General features: G+C 40.8%; 1 protein-coding gene across 1 annotated transcript in view; it reads left to right on the top strand.

Moving 5' to 3' along the window:
* Positions 1–19,439: 19,439 nt before the first annotated feature.
* pif1 (PIF1 5'-to-3' DNA helicase homolog (S. cerevisiae)) overlaps positions 19,440–22,510 on the top strand; it is a 29,520-nt gene continuing 26,449 nt past the window's right edge. Inside the window, exons 1-2 of the mRNA XM_078407930.1 lie at positions 19,440–20,000; positions 21,879–22,008. Of these exons, the coding sequence (XP_078264056.1) occupies positions 19,440–20,000; positions 21,879–22,008 (691 nt within the window). The remainder of the gene's footprint in view (positions 20,001–21,878; positions 22,009–22,510) is intronic.

The raw sequence follows: 22,510 nt of genomic DNA on the forward strand, positions 1-22,510 counted from the left end.
TGATTGCTGCTGCTACTGCATTGAATTAAAGTTTTCTACAGCTACCTGTTGATCCTGTCTTTGCCCCTTCAGAATTTAACCTTTTCCTCCAAGTTTGGGTCTGAAGAAGGCACCGCACTCAAAATGTCACTTATCCATTCCCTCCACAGATGCGGCACAGTGGCGCAGGAGCGGCACATTGGTGCAACTGGTAGAGATGCTGCCGCACATCGTCAGAGACCCAGGTTCGATCCTGACCTCAGGTGCTGTCTGTGTGAAGTTTGCACATTCTTCCTGTGATTGCATGGGTTTCCTCCGGGTGCTCTGGCTTGCTCCCACATCTCAAAGACGTGCGGGTTTGCAGGGTAATTGGCCTATGCAAAATGACCTCTAATGTGCAGGGAGTGAATGAGAAAGTGGGATAACTTTGGACTAGTGTGAAGGGGTGATTGGTGGTTGGTGTGGACTCAGTGGGCCAAAGGGCCTGTTTCCATGCTGTAACTCTAAACAAAACAAGATGCTGCCTGACCAGTTGAGTTCCTCCAGCACTTGTTTTGCTTTATATTCCTCTATCAGACCACCACTCAGCCTCTTTCACTTTAGTCATTGATCATTTCCACACCCGCTCAACTGAAGCCTCAGTGATGAACCTCTTAGTGACTTAATCTTTTAACTCCCAAACCAGCAGAAGCTTGGGAAATAAATACATAGGGTTTAACAATCAACAAAAAGCACATTGAGGATCAAATAAGCATTACAACGAGACTATTCTTGAATTTGTCAGTTCAATGAGAGGCACCTACCTGATCTTCCTGTGTGTACATCCATATAAAAAAATGAGGAAGCTTGCTTTTCACCATGAACAGAATTGCTATAATGTTTGCATTTCTTCTTCTGAGCATATTAGTACCAAACATGCAGGGGCGTATCTACGGAGAATAGCGCCTATGGCAAGCACTGAAATTGCTCCCCTGTCCAAACATCTGACACCCATCTTTTAGATAACTTTACCATAATATCAGCTCAAAAATACAAGTCAAGCTCGTTAGTTAACCAGAGGCACGATGTTTTTGAGTTTTTCCCTGCACTGTGTTGAACGAGAGAAAAACACGGAGAGAGCTTCGATGGTTCCAAAAAATGTAGAAACTACTCTGTGGCGCCCCCCTTCAAGTGGTGTCCAGGGCACGTGCCATACCTGCCATGCCCTAGATACGCCACTGCAAACATGTTTGTGCTGGAAAAAAATGACACAAAGTACAATGGGTCAGGCAGCATCTCTGGAGAGCATGGAGAAGTGACGTTTCGGGTCGGGACCCTTCTTCAGACTGAACTCCAATGTTTGCGCTGGGTTTGTCTTTCATTAAGGGCTGCTGTACACAGCCGACTTCTATCAATGCTGTACATTGTTGAAATGTATCGACTGAGTCATGCTGACAGCAGGATATGAGTGGGAAAGGAGAAAGGAAAGAAAAGTAAACATTTAGCCACTAAAATGCAATAATGGGTTCTTACTCCGTTATTATAACAACACATATATACTGTATAACCACAACACATAGCTTGTCAAAGATTTGGTTAGAAAACACACATGGCTAACAAACTTTGCTGGACAATGTACATTTCTTCTAAAAAAAAATTAAAAGACATATTATCTGGACATTGATAGACACAAAATGCTAGAGTTACTCAGTGGGTCAGGCAGCATCTCTGGAGAGAAGGAATGGGTGACATTTCGGGTCGAGACCCTTCTACAGACTGAACTATGCATTTACAATGTATCTGTACAATGTATGTGGACAATGCATTTGCTGGGCAGTGGCATGTAAAATACATTTTTTTCTCTCCAGTTGTTAGCTGAATGAGTTTCTATTTAAACTTATTTTCATATTTCAAATACAATAATCAAGGCTGGACTGCTGGATAATTCGATAATAGTTTGATGCTGACCCCGGGTGCTGTCTGTGTGAAGTTTGCACATTCTCCCTGTGACCGTGTGGGCTTCTTCCAGGTGCATTGGTTTCCTCCTATATCTCAAAAGCCCTGCAGTTTTGGAGGTTAATTGGCCTTTGTAAAGTGCCTCTCGTGTGTGTGTGTAAGTGGGTGAGAATGTGGGATAATATAGAACTAATGTGAGCTGATGACCGATGGTCAGCATGGATTTGGTGGGGCCGAATGGCCTGTTGCCATGATGTATCACAAAATAAAACCATTACCATAATACTGTTACCATTGTTTGTGTCTTTATTGTCTCATGACAGCTGAACCTTAAATATTTTTGCACATTCAAATATCTGTTTTTATCTCCAATATCAAATCGCCCATTTCAGTACCTTCATTTTTGCTGTATTCTTCCAACTCCCTTCTCTAATTTCTTGGCTAATTTGTCTATATATTGTTAAATCTCTAACTTCCTGGTTTGATAAACAATCATTCATTTTCACCGTTATCTCTTCTGCCTACCAATTTTTTTCGTTTTTTTGTTGTTGTAATTCTTATAATTCTTGTAATTCAACACAAAATTGTTTTTCTGTTTTAATTCTGTTCAAAACAATCTGAGAATATGTAATGGATACCAATAAGCTTTTAAATCAACCTAAAAATTCTCATTGATTTTCTTTAGGGAATTAAATTAGCCCTTTGTTAAACTTCAGTCTCACACTAATCAGATTGAATCTTACTTATTCTCTAAATAAATAGCAGACCGCCAGATCAGGAAATACATGCACGTCAGACTACAGCTCTGCTTTCAATGCCATTATCCCATTCATGTTAATGTGCAAACTTGGAGTGAGCAGTCACCTCTGTAACTGGATCCTCGACTTCCTGACCAACAGAACACATTCAGTGAGGATAGGCAACAAATCATCCTCTACGATAATCCTTGCAGGGCATAACTAGTGCCCTGTAAAGATGCATTCATATCCCCCTTCTTTACTCCTTGTACACCCACAACTCTGCAGCCAATTACAAATCGAACTTAATTTATAAATTCCACATCGCCGTAGTGTACTGGATATTAATTAATTACAAGATGGAGTACAGGAAGGAGATTGAAAATCTCGTAACCTGGTGCCAAGACAACAACCTTTCCCTGAACGTCAGCAAGACAAAGGAGACTGTGATCGACTTCAGGAAGTGAAACACATACATGGCAGCGCCAACGTAGAGATGCTTAAAAGCTTCAAGTACATTGCAGTAAATATCACCAGCAACTTGTCCTGTACCAGCCATATCAAAGCAATGGCTGAAAGCACACCAACAACTCTACTTCCTTAAAAGGCTTAGGAAGTTTGGCATATCTCCAACAACACTCACCAATTTCTGAAGATTTTATTAGGATGCTTCATAGCATGGTTTGGGAATAGATCCATCCAAGACCACAAATTGCAGAATGGTAGACACGTCCCAGACCACCACGCAAACCAACCTCCCTTCCATTTACACCATCTTCACTTCATGCTGCCTCAGCAAGGCCACCAGCATAATCGAGGTTGAGTCTCACTTGCTCTTCTCCCATCTCCCATCAAGCAAGAGGTACAGGTGTGAAAATGCATATTTGCAGATCAGTGAAAGTTGTTCCCAGCTGTTATCACGCAACTGAACAATCCTATCACCAACTAGAGAGCGGTCCTGACGTACCATCTACCTCATTGGAGCCTATTGCTCTATCTTTAATTGGACTTTAATAAACTTTATCGTGCGGTAAATGTTATTCCCTTTATCCTATATCTGTACACTGAACGGCTTGATTGTAATCATGTATGGTCTTTTCGCTGACTGGATAGCATATAATGAAAAAGAATTTCACTGTACCTCGGTACACATGATAATAAACTAAAATAAATTAAACTAAACTAAACTCAACTAAACTAAACCAAACTAAAATGAAAACCAAACGGATCACTCAGTTGCTGTCTGCGAATCAGGGCATAAGAACAGCATAGTCAGTCCTTCCAAGTCATCAGGAGATTGGTGTCAAAATAGAACGGCCCACATACTAGACAAGCAGCAGCCTGATGTCGTCATAGTCAAAGAATCATCCTATCAAACAGCTTCCCATACTCAACATCATATATTTTACCAGTAACAGGACAGACTGATCAGAGTTAAAGGAAGAGAGGCATAAACATGAAGAAATTCCAAAGGGAGTCCACACTATTGACTCTTGATTCCATGAAGTCTCATGGCTTTGGGTCAAACATAGCTTTGGAAATCACCTGCTTATTTTTGTTTATTATCTCTGTCAGCTGATGAATCAGGACTTGTTCATGTTGAACACAAAGGAAGCATGTACAATGAACATACAATGGGAGGGAAAATTCAAAGGAATTCACTAAGTGTAGCTGAATAGGAGCACCATTGACCAACTGGTTGAGTTCAGAGATATATAGATGCTCAACTGGATATGCAGCTCATGGGAGGATAATCAACCTAAGGGAAAGCTACCGTCAGCCACGTTGCGAGAGCCACAGAACATCAGCTTTAAGCTGGTAAGTGGCTAACTACATTCACACCTCAAAAATGGCAGCGAGTTACCACCTCACATTGGATCAGGCTTGACTATTTCTCCTTGTACCCCTAAATTTGTACTCCTAAATTGAATCCCCCAGTCTCCAAATCTCAGTGGGATTATGAGTGGAGGAGGGAATGTAAAGAGGCTTCATGAGGATATGGACAAGCTACGTGACTGGGCAGAAATATGACAGATGCAATATAATGTGGAAAAGGTTATGCAAGCAGAGTATTTTTAAACAGTGAAAGATTATGCAATGCTAATATTCAGAAAGATGTTGCCGTGCTCACATCACAAAAAGGCAATATGCAGGAGCAGGCAATTAAGAAGGCAAGTGGTACGTTGATTTACATTATGAGCGACAAGGAATAAACATGACTTACTGAAATTATATGTGGTCTTGGTGAGACTTCAGCTGCGAGTCACTAGAATGTGATGCCATTAGAGATGAGCAGACTATACCATAGCCTGAGCCATAACTAACAATCAGAACGAGGAAGAAAGTCAAGGAAAGGCTTTTTGAAGAAAAGCAACATCCTCATTGACTCCTGATCATTTTTGGACCATGACCATTCATTGAAAAAAGGGGTATTGAGAACCTTGAGTCATGCATAGGGAGCACGGACAGGCATTGGACTCGTGGCAGAAGGAGTGGACCACTCTTCCTAAAACTGACCGCCACCTTGTATACCACCTCCTGCTCCATCTGAGAAAGAACCTGTTGTCCAAAAATTGGCCTCATTAACCGTCTCCTTATCAATTTGAGTCATCCTTCATCCTTCATCCCAAAGGATTGCCTTAGAAGATTAGAAGCCAAATGGTTAAACCTTGCCGGTGGGATAGAAATATTTGCTCAAAAACATAATACTAAACATCTACTGTGAAGTCAGAACAGATTTCAAAAAGTAATGTCATTCTTGACGAGATTCTTGGAATTCATTGATTAAAGTGTATAAAGATAATTTAGTGGACGTAATATATTCTGAATGCCAAAAGCTTTCAACTGGTATAGCCCAGTATATACCGAGTAAAACATTTCCACTTCCAATAGACAATGAGAAATAAAAATCAAAGAATGGTTAGCATGTGGAATTTATTTACAGAAGGAGCAACTGCACTGATGAACACGGATAAACTAAAGAAACAAAAGATAAAAGTATATTCTGATCAGGTTAAAAGAAGAAAAAAGCTTTGAGGTTTGTGACCCTCATGACTCAATGTAGTTGAATGGAACACTTTCTGTGCTATAAGCATTATGTGGTAACTGAATTGATATTTAGCCATGGACTATTAATAGCCTGGTATTTAATACTTTTGTTCTCATTGTCAATTGAATGACTCTAATTTCAAAATGGGCAAAGTAATGGGAAATGTATTTGCACAAAGATAAAATGTTGTTCCTAAAAAGGTCAATGCTGATCATTTTGTGTCATTGTCAGTTTCCAAGAATACTAATTCCTGCTAAACAAATGAAAACTTTTGTAAAAGCCTGTTAAGACTCTCTATAGGGACTTTGCTTTACTGCTGTCAATCTTTTATCCTTTTTCTTTATCTATCCCTATGCCAGAGAAATCTTTGAGTTCTTGTGAAACATATTGCATAAAATAGGGAGAGAATGAAGTGAAAACCACTTGAGAATGAAGCAAAGTTAGGCTGGCATTTATTAAATGTTAGTCGCAATGTTGTCAATTAAATCTTGTCCTGTTAATCGGTCTCTGAAAAGTATGATTTATCTCTCTGATCTTAGATATGACATCACTATGGATCAACACAACTGAGTTAATGAGAGAGAAAATTGTGTTAAAAATTCACTCTCTCCCTGTATACACTGTATCCAAAACCTAATGAAAGTATGAAATAGTTCTGCAGTTTTTGGCACATGTGAATCTAAAATAGCTAAACTATTTAGGGCAGCACAGTGGTAAAGTTGCTGCCTTACAACACCAGAGACCCAGGTTCGATCCTGACTACAGGTGCCATCTGTACAGAGTTTGTACATTCTCCCTGTGACCACATGGGTTTTCCCCGGTGCTCTGGTTTCCTCCCACATTCCAAAAACATACAGGTTTGTCGGTTAATTGGCTTCGGTAAAGATTGTAAATTGTCCCGAGTGTGTAGGTTAGTGCTAGTGTACGATGATCACTAGTCGGTGTTAACTCGGTGGGCCGAAGGCCTGCTTCCACGTTGTATTTCTAAACTAAATGAAACAACAAGTTATCCCACTTTTTAAGAAAGGATGGAGAGAGAAAACGGAAAATTATAGACCAGTTAGCCTGACATCAGTGGTGGGGAAGATGCTGGAGTCAATTATAAAAGACGAAATTGCGGTGCATTTGGATAGCAGTAACGGGATCGTTCCGAGTCAGCATGGATTTACGAAGGGGAAATCATGCTTGACTAATCTTCTGGATTTTTTTGTGGATGTAACTAGGAAAATTGACAGGGCAGAGCCGGTGGATGTGGTGTACCTTGACTTTCAGAAAGCCTTCGACAAGGTTCCACATAGGAGATTAGTGGGGAAAATTAGAGCACATGGTATTGGGGGTAGGGTACTGACATGGATAGAAAATTGGTTGACAGACAGAAAGCAAAGAGTGGGGATAAATGGGTCCCTTTCAGAATGGCAGGCAGTGACTAGTGGGGTACCGCAAGGCTCGGTGCTGGGACCGCAGCTATTTACAATATACATTAATGACTTGGATGAAGGGATTAAAAGTACCATTAGCAAATTTGCAGATGACACAAAGCTGCGTGGTAGTGTGAACTGTGAGGGAGATGCTATGAGGTTGCAGGGTAACTTGGACAGGTTGTGTGAGTGGGTGGATGCATGGCAGATGCAGTTTAATGTGGATAAGTGTGAGATTATCTACTTTGGTGGTAGGAATAGGAAGGCAGATTATTATCTGAATGGTATCAAGTTACGAAAAGGGGACGTACAACGAGATCTGGGTGTCCTAGTGCATCAGTCACTGAAAGGAATCATGCAGGTACAGCAGGCAGTGAAGAAAGCCAATGGAATGTTGGCCTTCATAACAAGAGGAGTTGAGTATAGGAGCAAAGAGGTCCTTCTGCAGTTGTACAGGGCCCTAGTGAGACCGCACCTGGAGTACTGTGTGCAGTTTTGGTCTCCAAATTTAAGGAAGGATATTCTTGCTATTGAGGGCGTGCAGCGTAGGTTTACTAGGTTAATTCCAGGAATGGCGGGACTGTCATATGTTGAAAGACTGGAGCGACTAGGCTTGTATACACAGAAATTTAGAAGGATGAGAGGGGATCTTATCGAAACATATAGGATTATTAAGGGGTTGGACATGTTAGAGGCAGGAAACATGGTCCCAATGTTGGGGGAGTCCAGAACCAGGGGCCACAGTTTAAGAATAAGGGGTAGGCCATTTAGAACGGAGATGAGGAAAATGTTTTTCAGTCAGAGAGTTGTAAATCTGTGGAATTCTCTGCCTCAGAAGGCAGTGGAGGCCAATTCTCTGAATGCATTCAAGAGAGAGCTAGATAAATCTCTTAAGGATAGCGGAGTCAGGGGGTATGGGGAGAAGACAAGAACGGGGTACTGATTGAGAATGATCAGCCATGATCACATTGAATGCTGGTGCTGGCTCGAAGGGCCGAATGGCCTACTCCTATTGTCTATTGTCTAACAACTATACTATTTGTTGTACTGGGAAATGGGTCTGCCCAAGTAATTGGGGTTTCAGTGTGAGAGCATTTTGGGAACAGAGATTACAACTCCTTATGGTTTCAGATAGTTGTGGATAAGGATAAGCCTGCACTTCAGGGGAAAGTTTTAAATTGAGGGAAGGCAAATTACAACATGTAGGCAGGAGCTGGAGAGAAAAGACTGGGAGCAGCTGTTATTGGGTAAATCCACATCTGACCTGTGGGAGCAGTCAAAAACCAACTGATCAGAATTCAGCACCAGCAATTTCCAGTGAGGAAGAAAGACAAGAATAACAAGGTTCAGAAACTTAAATGATAAGAGATGTTGCAAATCTAGTCGAGAGCTGTCCAGTGTTCGAACCAGGCAGGGTAGTGATGCTTTTACGATGAATCCATTAACTGGCAACATTGTCTACTGTGAACCTGGTTAAACATGTTCATGTCCTTTATGGTTGCTGATACCTAGGGAACATTGTCACTGGGTCTTGAATAGCATCCTTGCAACACATGACATCAGCTGTCTATCTGGTGTTAAGTTGAATACATCTTATGTGGATACCCTGACTAATAGCATTAAATTAATGACCAACCATCAGGAAAAGGCCTCACAGCCAAAAGAGCAACTTACAAGAAAAATAACATAAACAAATAAGTATAATTACTGATATATGTGTCCATGAACCCTCCAGCAAAGACACAACACAAAAATAATTAAAACAATCTGTTATGCTTGGGATACCTTTTCAAAACATCCAACTAATTGGTCCTAAACCCTTGTCCTTTCCACAGAGACATGCAAATGTTCTGTCTATGAGTATCTTCAATTTCCTTTAAAATGCTTGAATCTGCTGTCACCTCTGTTTGAGGCAGTGGATTCCAAACTGCTGACTCAGAGACTCACTCCAGCATACCAACCGTTGAAATTATGCTGACGTTCCTTGGTCTAGACTTGCCTGACACTGTTAGGAATTCTGTCCAGCTTGTGTTGATCTTAAGAAGCCATTGGAAGGATTTACCAATGGGTCGACTTGGCCTCTATCCATTTTCCAATGGGAAACCACTCAAAGTCGTCATAGCTGACCATGTATGCACACAGAGTAAGTTAACTTGAGTGGATTCCACAAACAACTGTCTGTTTCACACCTTGCTTTTTGAAAATAGCCATGATGATCATGACCAAGAAAGAGACTTGCGTCTTTTTGCCAGCACTAAAACAATTAGCTGCTGTTCTTCAACGCCAGTGTATTCTCTCTGAGTAAGACCAACCGCATGAATTCACACCACAATCATTATTCTTCATTGTTGACTCAGACAGCTCTTCTTTCCAAATCTCCAGTAGCTTTTCACATTTCAAAGGCATAAATGTTTCGGAATATTAGCAGCAGCAATTTGAAATATTTGGAAAGGTAACCATACTTCAGGATTGGAAGACAGGAACTAATTTTTAGCCGTGTGTGGCAGACATAACTGGAAATGAGTTTCTGGTTATTTACCATGTCAGAAATTAATCATTTGAGTCAGAAGATTATGGATTCAAGCACCACTGCAATGCATAATTTGAGTTGAAACTTTGGATAGTAGCTCAGTTGGAAATGCAGTTTCTAGTAGAAGTAAGAACAAACAATCCAACTTTGAGCTGTTTCTTACATTCAACTGGAACAGAGGTGCTCTGTACCTCAACTCAATTTTGTCACTTTGACTCATATCTATTGGTGTCCTTACTTGATAGAGTGTAATGGAGGCAGTGGGACCCAAGCTTTAGATCACAGCCTTCTGAGCTGTGAGAGCTATTGAAATCCATGTTCATAAGTCATAAGAGCAGAATTGGGTAATTTGGCCCATCAGGTCTACTCTACCATTCAATCATGGCTGATCTATCTTTTGCTCTCAACCCCATTTTCCTGCCTTCTCGCCATAATCTTTGACAATAGACAATAGACAATAGAAAATAGGTGCAGGAGTCGGCCATTCGGCCCTTCGAGCCAGCACCGCCATTCAATGTGATCATGGCTGATCATTCACAATCAGTACCCCGTTCCTGCCTTCTCCCCATACCCCCTGACTCCGCTATCCTTAAGAGCTCTATCTAGCTCTCTCTTGAATATATTCAGAGAATTGGCCTCCACTGCCCTCTGAGGCAGAGAATTCCACAGATTCACAACTCTCTGACTAAAAAAGTTTTTCCTCATCTCTGTTCTAAATGGCCTACCCCTTATTCTTAAACTGTGGCCCCTGGTTCTGGACTCCCCCAACATTGGGAACATGTTTCCTGCCTCTAACGTGTCCAACCCCTTAATAATTTTATACATTTCGATAAGATCCCCTCTCATCCTTAGTAATCAAGAAAGAGGCCCCAAGACAAAAGGACAGTTATTTTGGAGCTGTCTAATTAATTAACGAATGAGTGACGATAAATAGAGAATAAATAAAAGATATCCACAATGATTGGCAGGATCCTAGGCAGTACCGAGGAACAGAGAGAACTTAGTATTTATGTCCGTCCCCGAAGGCAGCAATTCAGGTAGATAACGTATTTAGGATTGTACACGGGGTATTTGCTTCCTTTAGCCAGGTCGTAGAATATAAGGAAGAATATAAGACAATAAAATAAAGGGATATGTGCAATGATGTAAAACATTAGTTAGGCTATAGATGACATACTGTGTGCTGTTCTAATTGCCACATTGATTTTTAAAAAAAGACATGAGGAGGTACAGAGGACATTGCAAGGGATGGATTCAGTTATAAGGAGTATTCGGATGGACTGGGTTTTTCCTTGAAGCTGGGAAAACTGACAGAGGACCTAACCTTTGTATAAAAGGTATATAAAGTTATAAAATACTTTGTTGGTAGATAATAAGACATTTTTCTCCATAGCAAAGGGAGTAGTTTAAAGGTAAGGGGTAGAAGCAGAGGGAATTTGGGGAATAATGTCTTCAGTCAGTGAGCAGTTGGAATCTGAAGGAATCTGAAGGAGTGGTGGCGGCAGGTACTCTCACAGCTGTCAATGTATTTTGAGGATCCCTTAAACATGATGGCACAGAAGGCCATGTAACAAGAATTAGAAAATGGCATTAGTTTGATCGGTATTTTATGGGCAGCATGGACACGGAGGGCTCAAGGGTTAATGTCCGTGTTGTTCAAGAGCAGCAGCTGAAAATCTGAAACAAAAGAGAACACTGAACCTGTGAAGAAAGAAAAAACACGGGTTACATGTTTTGTCACAAACAAGGAAAACTGATGATCTGAAAATTTTCAACTTAATATTCAGCTCCAAAGGCTACATATCCAGATGTTGTTCTTCTTACTTTGGACTTCATTGGAACAGTTTAGCAGGTGAAAGACAGAGAGGCTGGAGGGGAAGTGGGGTGGAGAATTAAAGAGACTGGAAGCTCATGGTTATGCTTACAGACTAAGTAAAGATGTACTGCAAAGCTGTCACCCAACCTGTATTTGGTTTCTTTGACAGAGAGGAAACCACATCATGAGCAATACACTAGACGAGAACAAATGCAAGTGGATCGTGTGTTTCATTTGGGAGGACTGTTTTTGAGTCCCTGGATAGTGGGAAGGGATGAATCCAAAAAGACTGGTATTAGACCTCCTGGTGTTGTTTGCAAAGGTGCTGTGACAAAGCAGTGGTTGATGAGATGGAAGAGTAAACCACGTCATTGCAAAGAGCAATGTTTGGAATTTTGACAGAGGAGTGAAGGGGAATTGTATCAGGTTGTGAAATCTCTTTCTTGGTGGTGGAAATTATAGAGGATGATCCATTGACCAAGAAGCTGCTGAAGATGAAGATGACAAGGGGTCTGTCAAAAATAAATTGCAAAGCTTCAAGAGGATTTCTGCACAGAATTCTCTTTCATTCTCACATACAGATCAGGCCCTTGCAACGTTCTGAAGGGACAGGTTGCTATTCCCTCTTTTGGCATTAATGTAGCCAGAGAAGAACTCCCATGTGCTATTGTGTAGGCCTACTGGATAAACAGCCTCAGCTCCAGCCTAAGCTCATCCTTTGAATGGCATGTCCTGAGGTCCAGACAGTCCATAACAACTGACGAATGGTTCAATAAGTTTCCTTATCTAACTTTAGCTAACTTTACTTTAGCTAATTTTGTTTCTATGTTCTGGTTCTGCTACCCCTCCCCCTCCCATTTGGCCCCCACCATCTCCGTGCCTTCCCTCTCAAATTCCTACTCCTTGTTTAAGTTGCCTGAAAACCTACCTCCCTGATGAGGCAGGTCCAAGTTAATATCACTTCATTTTGGCCCCATTTTAATTTTGTCAGATTTCACATGTTAAATAATTTGTAGCTTTGTGTTATGCTTTATGACTTTATTAGCCCTAATTTTATTAGTTAACTGCTTTTCAAGATTTGGCTTAGTTCTTTTCGCTTTACCTATTTATTCTTTCATATTACCTGTTTTCACATTGTGGAATTTTTTTTCTACAAGATCTGTTTCAAAGTTTGAAGATGGACCATCTTTGAGCCATCCACCAAACTGCTCAATTTTCTGCACAATTGCTGTAGCCAGTTCTTTTCCAAAATTGACTTTTTATTTTCAGTCCAGCACCCTCATTTTTGCCCTATCCATATAATCAACTCATGTTATTGCTTTCTCCCATCTGTTCCACGTCCACATCAGCTATCTGCTCCAATACATATCCCAACAACAAATCATTCTAGACAGGAAACAAACTCATATAGTTAACAGACCTGGATGGAATCTGATAACACACACTTCCTCTGTTCCAGTCTGTCAGATGAAAATCAAACACTATTTTGGCCAATTAAAAGTCTCTCAGAACTCTCTATTGGACAAGCCTGTGTCCCATCTCCATTATTTGAAGTCAAGTCAAGTTTATTGTCTTATGCACAAGTTTGCTTGCCTTTAATGCATTTCAAAAAAAGATTCTATTACCCTTTCCATTTTCTAACTCCAAACTTACAGGTTCTGTTTTAACACAATCCCCACATTTTTTTTAGGAATGTGCAAGAATTAGCCCCTTACCCACCGATGATATTTTTCTTTTCTCTCTCTTTCTCTCCTGAAAATGTTAAAGCAAACACTACTACATTTTTGTGTCCAAATTAAAAATCAATTTTCTTGAATGTTTCTGCACTACATCCCTCCACATTTATTAATATTAAAATTCTCCAAATTTCTTTTGATTGCTTTGTGTAATCATATATAAAAAACTTGATTCCTGACTTTTTGAGCTATGGTCACCAATTTTATTGCCAAGTTCCATGCTTTTTTTGTTTCCTCTTGACTCCTCAGTACTAATGAATAAATGATAGTTTCCTATATTGACATTCTTATATATCATCATATATATACAGCCGGAAACAGGCCTTTTCGGCCCTCCAAGTCCGTGCCGCCCAGTGATCCCCGTACATTAACACTATCCTACACCCACTAGGGACAATTTTTACATTTACCCAGCCAATTAACCTACATACCTGTACGTCTTTGGAGTGTGGGAGGAAACCGAAGAAACCGAAGATCTCGGAGAAAACCCACGCAGGTCACGGGGAGAACGTACAAACTCCTTACAGTGCAGCACCCGTAGTCATATATATACCAGAAGGGAACAGGATAATGTACCAGTTATATAATTTATGGAATGATGGAGGCAAAATGGGCAAAATATTGTATGCAGTAACTGGAGCGAAAGTGGATGGAAATAGCAATAGTTCATTCTGTAGCCTCAAGTCATCTTCTCACGTGTTAAATAAGCAAGACATTGTGGTTGTAAGTGCATGATTTAGTATGTTTTTGCAGCAAATATGTGCAAACTCAGAAGCCAAGCACAAGAGAACGTGGTGTTCTGCCATGGCAGGACTTATTAAAGCAGCCATTCTCAATGCTGCAAGTAGATATCCTGATATTAACTGTGGTGGACACCCATCAGAATAGCCACCCAGCTTCTTCTGCACTTGATCAGACCTCATGACATTAGAGGGAGGCATGTGAGGAAGAAAATGAAGGATTTAGGTCAGGTATCCTCAGGAACAAGGAGAGATTTGTTCCATTTGTGCATTAGAGAATACATTGCTGGTTGGCATCACATTTGTACAAACAATGGTCTTTTTGCATTGGTGTGTCACATCTGCAGAAATGTGTAATTTAGTTTTCCCTTGCGCTCTATATAAAATTGGAATTGTTTATCAACTTTCCATCCTCATTCAGATGCGCACCATTTGATAGTATTTCTGGGACAGTAAGTTGAAGCTTCAGCATTATCATTTATGGAAACTGTTACAAAACCCAGAAATGAAAAAGCTAGTATGTTTAGCTTAGTTTAGAGATACAACATGGAAACGCAACCTTTGGCCCACCGTCCATACCAACCATCGATCATCAGTTCTATGTTATCCCACGTTCTCATTCACTCCCTATATACTAAGGGCAATTTATAAAAGCCAATCAACCTACAAACCCATACATCTTTGGGATGTGAGAGGAATCCAGAGCCCCAGAAGGAAACCCACGTAGTCACAAGAAGAAGATGCAAACTCCACATAAGCATGGAATGATTGAAATTGGCCATGTACCTATGCATTATTGTGGAAATAATTCATGTATGTCCCTCAGAGTTGAACACTTGCATTGCTTATTCACCCTGACCTTGAAAGCATGCATCATCAGACTTAGGAACAGCTTCTTCCCCTCTTTTATCAGTCTTCTGAACGGTGTTTCCATAAGCTGAGGTACTGTCCAATTCACCTCTGTCCTATAGCAGCCATTGGACTTTGTCTTGGGAACTATTGTGCTACAATGCTGAGAGCATTCTGTATCTTCCCTTTTGATCTACCTATTGTATTTGAGTATGACTTGATTCTATCTAGAAATAGTATTGTCAGATATGATTTGATAGCATGCAAAACAAAACCTTTCACTTCATCCCAGTACATGTGACAAGAATAAACCTACATATATCCTGATCCATATGTGATTTTTAGTCCAGCAAGCAATTTGATAATCCCAAACCAGTATCTTCCCTTCCCTGTCAGTCACATTATGGTGTAGGGAGTCAGTTTAAAAAGGACAGTTAAAATTCAAGTATTCACTGCAGATGAGTATTTATAATAGAATGTGTTTTAGTGTCTCAAGGTTAAACTGCAAGAATGCACACATCACTGCTTTATCATACTCCAGCAGTCTGTAACAAAGAATTGAACACAATGCCTAGCTACTGATGTTTCCTTTAAATATTTAGAGGATTAGCAAGATATAAAAGCGGAAAAGACAAGTTCATGTGACAATTGTTGGATTGAATAATGTGGTATTACTACTTTGAATAAGCTACTGAAAGAAAAGGCTACTGTAAATGTTCCATCAGCATTACCTCAATCCATCTATCTTGACACAGCTTTTTTTAAATATTCAGTCACACAATGCCTAAACAATATACATTTACCGAAAGAGGCAGATGAATCCATTGTCTCAAACCAATTATTTTTAGAAATGGATAATAGACTTTGAGATTGTCGTAGGTTTTATGCTGCAACGGGCCACAGATCATAATTTAACAATACATTCAGGACCGGAGTCATATATTAAGGAAAGAAGGGCTATAAATGGAGCTGCATACAATTTATTTTTGTATTTGTAGATCTGTTAAATTTCTAGGATAAATTAACTTTTGGTTTGAAAGGAAGACTTACAGGACTTCCAAAACGCACAAGACATGAACAAAAATCAACATATTCACCTAAGGCTTATGCACATTTGTGCGAAATTTCAACTTGGTTTACATAGTAATAAAAAATAAAGCTGACAAAGGGAGCAGGAAAAACAGAAAATTCCTGGCAAGGCCTGAGACTCCATCAGCAGATATTTAATTCAACCATTTCAAGACGCTTTATTCATTTTATTTAATTCCAACTCATTCCTCATGGCACATAAATTAAATAATCACAATGATATATGGATCATATAATAGCATTTGATAATAAAATTGGGGGAGAAGGCAGGAGAATGGGGTTAGGAGGGAAACGTAGATCAGTCATGATTGAATGACAGAGTAGATTTAATGGGCCAAATGGCCTAATTCTGCTCCTCTCGCTTATGACCTTATGACAAGAGGGAGTGTGCAAGAGGCAGTGAGAGGACGGAGGAAACAGAAAATTATAAAAATTTGAAATTAGAGCAGAAATGTTTGATTTATGTAGCAAGCCGATGAATAACTGCTACTTCTTCCTCTTTGCTTGTTTTGTTAATATAAATAAAAATAAACACCATTAAAGGATTTGCTTATCTTTCTTTTTCAGGGCAAACTTGAACAATCTGCAAAGTGTCCTGTATTTTCTATTTTCAGCATATTTAGACTTTGGGACTGAAAGAGAATCCTGATGCCAAGCCAATAACTAATGGTTAAAATATACTGTATCATTCTTATGGCATAACAAATTCGTACAGGAGATTATTAAACAGGGTAGAAGGAGAAAGGGGGCAGCTTTTCAATAAACTCATACGGTTTTTTTTCGGCTTTCCAGCAACTGCTTGTTTTTCAATCAATAGTCCTGTCAAAATTCTAAACTTCCACTTCCTATTTAACAGCAACGACACTTTAGAATGTACTGAATGGAAAAGCACTCAGTTCGTTCCGCTCCCTCTCTAATGCTTATTTATCTGACGAAAACAGACAAAAAAGATTACAATCTTAAAACAAATTAATTGAATCCTAATGCAACAAACCCTATCCTCTGCCCTGCAAGTTGTATGAAGTTCATCCAGCGAACATGAATACCACCCCCCATAAAATTCAGAAGCTCACTACTTCTCCCGTCCGTCCCCGGAAAATGAAATCCGGTATTGAAATTTGAAAGAAAAAGCAGATAATGTATCTGACAAAAAATATATAAACCGCAAGTCTTAAGAGCCGAAGATAGACACAAAGTGCTGGAGTAACTCAGCGGAGCAAAAGACAAAAGGTGCAGGAGTCGGCCATTCGGCCCTTCGAGCCAGCACCACCATTCAATGTGATCATGGCTGATCATTCTCAATCAGTACCCCGTTCCTGCCTTCTCCCCATACCCCCTGACTCTGCTATCCTGAAGAGATCTATCTAGCTCTCTCAGGGACTGGAGGAGACTCACTGTGATGGATGTTTCTTTTTGTTTGGTGTTAGTTTATGATTGTATGTGTTATTGCATTTTTATTGATTATTCTTATTGGTCTTATTGTTCAACTGCGGGTAATGTTTCATTTCACTACACATTTATGTGTATGTGACAAATAAACGACTATTGACTATATTGACTATTGACTTGAATGCATTCAGAGAATTGGCCTCTACTGCCTTCTGAGGCAGAGAATTCCAGGAGCAGGCAGCATTTCTGGAGAGAAGGAACGGACGTTTCGGGTCGAGACCCTTTTGAAGCCTGGTGTCAGGGGAAAGGGAGATACATAGATACCATTGTATAGTAAGGTGTGAAAACAGTCTTCAGCGCCTCCTTGCAGCAGTGACGAGATGTCTACTTCCAGCTCCTTGTATCTTTCACCCAATGTTGCAGCAGAACCCGCGGCCGAAACGTCACAATGGTAAACCGGCAGGCGCAAGTGCGATTGGTCAGAAATTTAAAGCGCCCTGCTTTGATTGGTGTAATTAGCACCGGCAAGTTTGAAATTGCAGCGGACTGCAAGATGCATGTTCACGCTGGAATAAGCTCACAGTTAAAGGAGTGAAAACACATTCTCCTTCATCTTCAATGCGCCAATACTTAATCGGCAAGAAAATATCTGCTGCTTGGGATCTGCTGGTTGCCGAGTAAAGTCGTTCCGGGGCAAATCTGGATACCTACATGAGAACGCGAGAGGCAAGAAGCTAGACACTCACAGTGAGTACAAACTCACGGGCTGCAGGTAAACTGGAAATAAGAGTAAAACCCGAGGATCTACCAAATTCAGGATATTTATTCACAAAATGCTGGAGTAACTCAGCAGGTCAGGCAGCATCTCAGGAGAGAAGGAATGGGCGACGTTTCGGGTCGAGACCCTTCTGACCCGAAACGTCGCCCATTCCTTCTCTCCTGAGATGCTGCCTGACCTGCTGAGTTACTCCAGCATTTTGTGAATAAATACCTTCGATTTGTACCAGCATCTGCAGTTATTTTCTTACACTACCAAATGCAGGAAGTACATTTCTGACGGTAAAATGCAGCCCTGAGATTCTTATCTGCCCATAAAGCTTGGAAATTTTGTCACGCTGTCTTTCACGTTAATTGCTCCATTCCCTTGCTCGCTTTGTCAACCATTTAGTGTGTTAACTTTACTCTAACAACACACTTTAAAAAAATCTTGTCTCTCTTTCTCCGCCACAACCCCCACCGCCCGCCTCCCTTATTGTAATAACATTGTTGTAATAGTTTCTGCTCTTACTAGGTTCAAACTACTCCAATAGTAAATATTACCGGCATAGCGGTGCCTCAAAGCACCCGAGACCCTGGTGCAGTCCTGACATCAGGTGCTTCCTGCGGATTTTGCATGTTCTCCCTGTGACTGCCTGGGTTTCCTCCCACATTTCAAAGAGGTGTGAATTGGTAACGTGATCTTAATTTCTTGTATTACGTTAATTTGATTGTATAGTGTTATTAGAAATCTTACAAAAATAAATGCAATACAATAAATTAAAATTGCATTAAGTTAAATGGCCTCTGTAAGTGCATTGAAGTAAGTGGGTTGGAGCAGGGAGTTGAAGGGAACATGGGGGAAAATAAAACGGGTTGGTGTGGGATTAGTGTTGTTGGTGGTGACTCAGTGGGCCAAAGAGCCTGATTCTGTCTATAACTTTCTATGACTCTGAGGACATCTGGTATCAGTCTGAACTTTAGACTGAGATACAGTGTTGAAACAGGCCCTTCGGCTCACTGAGTCTGCGCTCACCAGAACACCAGCACTATCTTATACAATAGGGGCAAATTACAATGCTTACCAAAGCCAGTTAACCTGCAAACCAGTTCATCTTTGGAATGTGGGAGGAAACTGGAACACCTGGAGCAAACCCACGCGGTCACAGGGAGAATATAGAAACTCCGCACAGACAGCACATGTGGTCAGGATTGCACCCAGATCTTTGGTGTTGCAAGACAGCAAATATGCTACTGCGCTGCCCCTGAAGAAGGGGCTTGACTGGAAATGTCACCTATCTATGTTCTCCAGAGTTGTTGCCTGACCTGCAGAGTTATTCCAGCACTTTGTGTCCATCTGGTAACTAAATTTTATTTCAAATCTCTGCAGCATCTTTCGCTTCTACTTGGTGTAGAATGTTCCCTGATTCTGGTGTGGCGGTCCAGTGCAGTGTTACAGTGGAATACCTCAACCAGGCTGGGCAAGCCACCAAACGCAAAAATAGCCGCAATGCCTCGGTAACACTTGGGCGCAACGAACTTCGAGAGATTCTTCTCCTTGTGCACGATGGGAAGCTGTCACAAAATTTTGTCTTGCGTGAAATCCAGCTATTTACTCGCTTCACTCGGGATGGGAAGGGTACCATCAAATTGATTCCCGAAAATATTCAGATCCTTATTTCAAACTGCCCACCGGACAAACTGAAAATACTTTTGAAAACACTATCCATTAAGTATGCTGCAGATAAAAAGATCAGCAAACCAGTCAGTGACCGAACACGCCTGGTCTCCACACTTCCACGGACCTTTGATACAATTAGTCCCGTGCAGGCCCAGGATGTGGAAAGAGCGAAGCTTCAGATGCAGAGAAATCTGCAGTCACCAACTTCTACGAAAGGATCAAGGAATCAAATGGGTAACAGAGGTCCAAACAAGCAGATCAAGAGATTTCGGACCACCTCATCAGACAACTGCCTGGTATGTAATCTTTTCGCTTTCGTTTTTGCTTCTGGACAAGGTTTGTATCAAAATGCCATTAGGAACATGTAAAGAAGTAGTTACTGGCCTCTGTCCTTTTGGCGTCTTTTAAACTATCTAGGAGCACCCTCAGACCATCCTCTCATGGCAGCATCTATTCATCAGGCACGAATACACCTTAGTGGCTACTTTGTAGAACTCCCCTTTTACAGTGGGCTGCTAAGGTTGAAACTGCTGGTTTAAATGCTGACAGCTGTGAGATGTTATAATGGGTCAAGGGGTAGCACTGCACTGAATTTGACAGTGGCTTCCTAAAAGAAAGCAAAGAGAGATAGTGGAAGTATGAAGGAAGGAACTGCAGATACTGGTTTAAACTGAAGATAGACAGAAAATGCAGGAGTAACTCATCGGGACCGGCAGCTTCTTTGGAGAGAAGGAATGGGTGGCGTATCGGGTCAAAACCCATCTTCAGATAGTGGAAGTTTTTTTTTCAGTCTGGAGACCTGTGACTAATGTGCCTCAGGGATTGGTGCTTGGCCCATTGCTGTTTGTGGTTTATATTGACGATTTGGATGAGAATGTACAAGGCATGATTAGTAAGTTTGCAATTGACACTAAAGTGGGTAGTACTGTAGATAACGATGATAGTTATCAGAAATTACAGCAGGATCTTGACCAGCTGAGCAAGTGGGCTGAGAAATGGTAAAGAGATAGTTTCTTGAATGTGGTGTCACAGGTAGATGAGGTGGACAAGAAGGCTTGTGGTACATTGGCCTTTATCGGTCATGGTGTTGAGTGTAGAATATTGGGTATAGTATAGTCTGAAGAAGGGTCCCGAAACATCTCTTGGAAGAATGTTGTTAGGCTGGAATGATTTCAGAGGCAATTTATGAGAATATTGCCAGGACATGAGGGGCTGCATTATAGGGAGAAGTTGGCTAGGCAAAGACTTTATTCCTTGGCACGCAGAAGGATGAGGGGTGATCTTTAGAGGTGTATTAGATCATGAAGGGAATAGACAGGGTGAACGCACAGTCTTTCACCCCGAGTTGGGGAATCACGAACCAGAGGACATAAGTTTTAGGTGAGGGGAAAAACTTAATAGGAACCTGAGGGACAACTTTTTCCACACAGAGTGGTGGGTACGTGGAATGAGCTGCCAGAGGAGGGGAGACTAGTGTAGAGGCTGCATCTTGTTCAGCATGGGCATGTTGGGCTGAAGGGCCTGTTTCCATGCTATATGATTCAGTCATTCTCGGGGAAACGCCAGTGTAATCCTGTGAACATTGGCCTTTATCGGTCAGGGTATTGAGTATAGAATGCATGATTTATTTTCACTTAAGGTATTGGGGGACTGACAATAATACTTTAGCACCATTTAAAGGAATTCTAGGCCTGCCAATTAGTTTTTTTTAAATGGGTAAAACATTGTACCCATTACTTAATTGCTTTTCCCATGTCATCTGCAAACATGCAAAATTGCTCCAGGAGTAGAATTTGGTCATTAAGATTAAATGTTTTGCCATTTTGAAAAGCAGAATTCTGTTTCCGTCATATTTCTGTTTCTGTCATATTTATCTACAAATTCTAGTAGATAAATATTTTACTTGATGTAAAATTTAAAATAAAACGGACCTCTAATCTTTCCTTGTTTGATGTGGAAGAGCTGAACACTGCTGTTGTAAGGAAAATATTTCATAATTTACCTCTTACAATGGTCCATTTTTTGTCAGCGTAGCATCTCTCTTATCAATGCAAAAAAAATGATGTGTCGATACCTGTATCTTGAGCTTATTAATATTTTCAGTGTGTGTAGAGAAGATGGAGCTAGAAAGGAATGAAAAGACTTTATGATTTTTGTGCACGTTTCTGTTGCAGAGTGCAGTGCTGAAAGTCTCCAAAAAGCCCACTTTGTCACTGCCAATGGGAAGGAAACTCTCCAAAGAACAGTCGCACGTTCTCGCCATGATCCTTAGAGGAAAGAATGTCTTCTTCACTGGAAGTGCTGGTAATGCAGTAGGTGTAGTTAGTATTGAAGAGGCAGATTTTGGAGACTTTACCTTTATAAAAACACTTGACTTGGGGATTATGGTATCTATGTTGGCAAGTCCAAATAAGTGAAAGTAACTTGAGAGTCTGGGCTGTTCAGTGTGAAAGTTATGAATTTATTCAGCGCAAATACGGGCATGGTGGCGCAGCGGTAGAGTTGTTGTCTTACAGCTCTTTCTGTGTCAGAGACCCGGGTTCAATCCTGACTACGGGTGCTGTCTGTATGGATTTTTTACGTTCTCCCTGTGACCACGTGGTTTTCTCCGAGATCTTCAGTCCAGACGTACAGATTTGTAGGTTGATTGGCTTGGTATAAATATAAATTGTCCCTAGTGTGTGTAGGATAGTGTTAGCGTGCGGGGATCGTTAGTCGGTGTGGAATCGGTGGGCTGAAGGGCCCGTTTCCGTGCTGGATCTCTAAACCAACCTAAGCAAAATATTGTCCAATGCATTCATAGGGA

The sequence above is a fragment of the Rhinoraja longicauda genome, chromosome 11 (assembly GCF_053455715.1).
Source record: "Rhinoraja longicauda isolate Sanriku21f chromosome 11, sRhiLon1.1, whole genome shotgun sequence".
In the NCBI taxonomy this organism is placed as follows: Eukaryota; Metazoa; Chordata; class Chondrichthyes; order Rajiformes; family Arhynchobatidae; genus Rhinoraja; species Rhinoraja longicauda.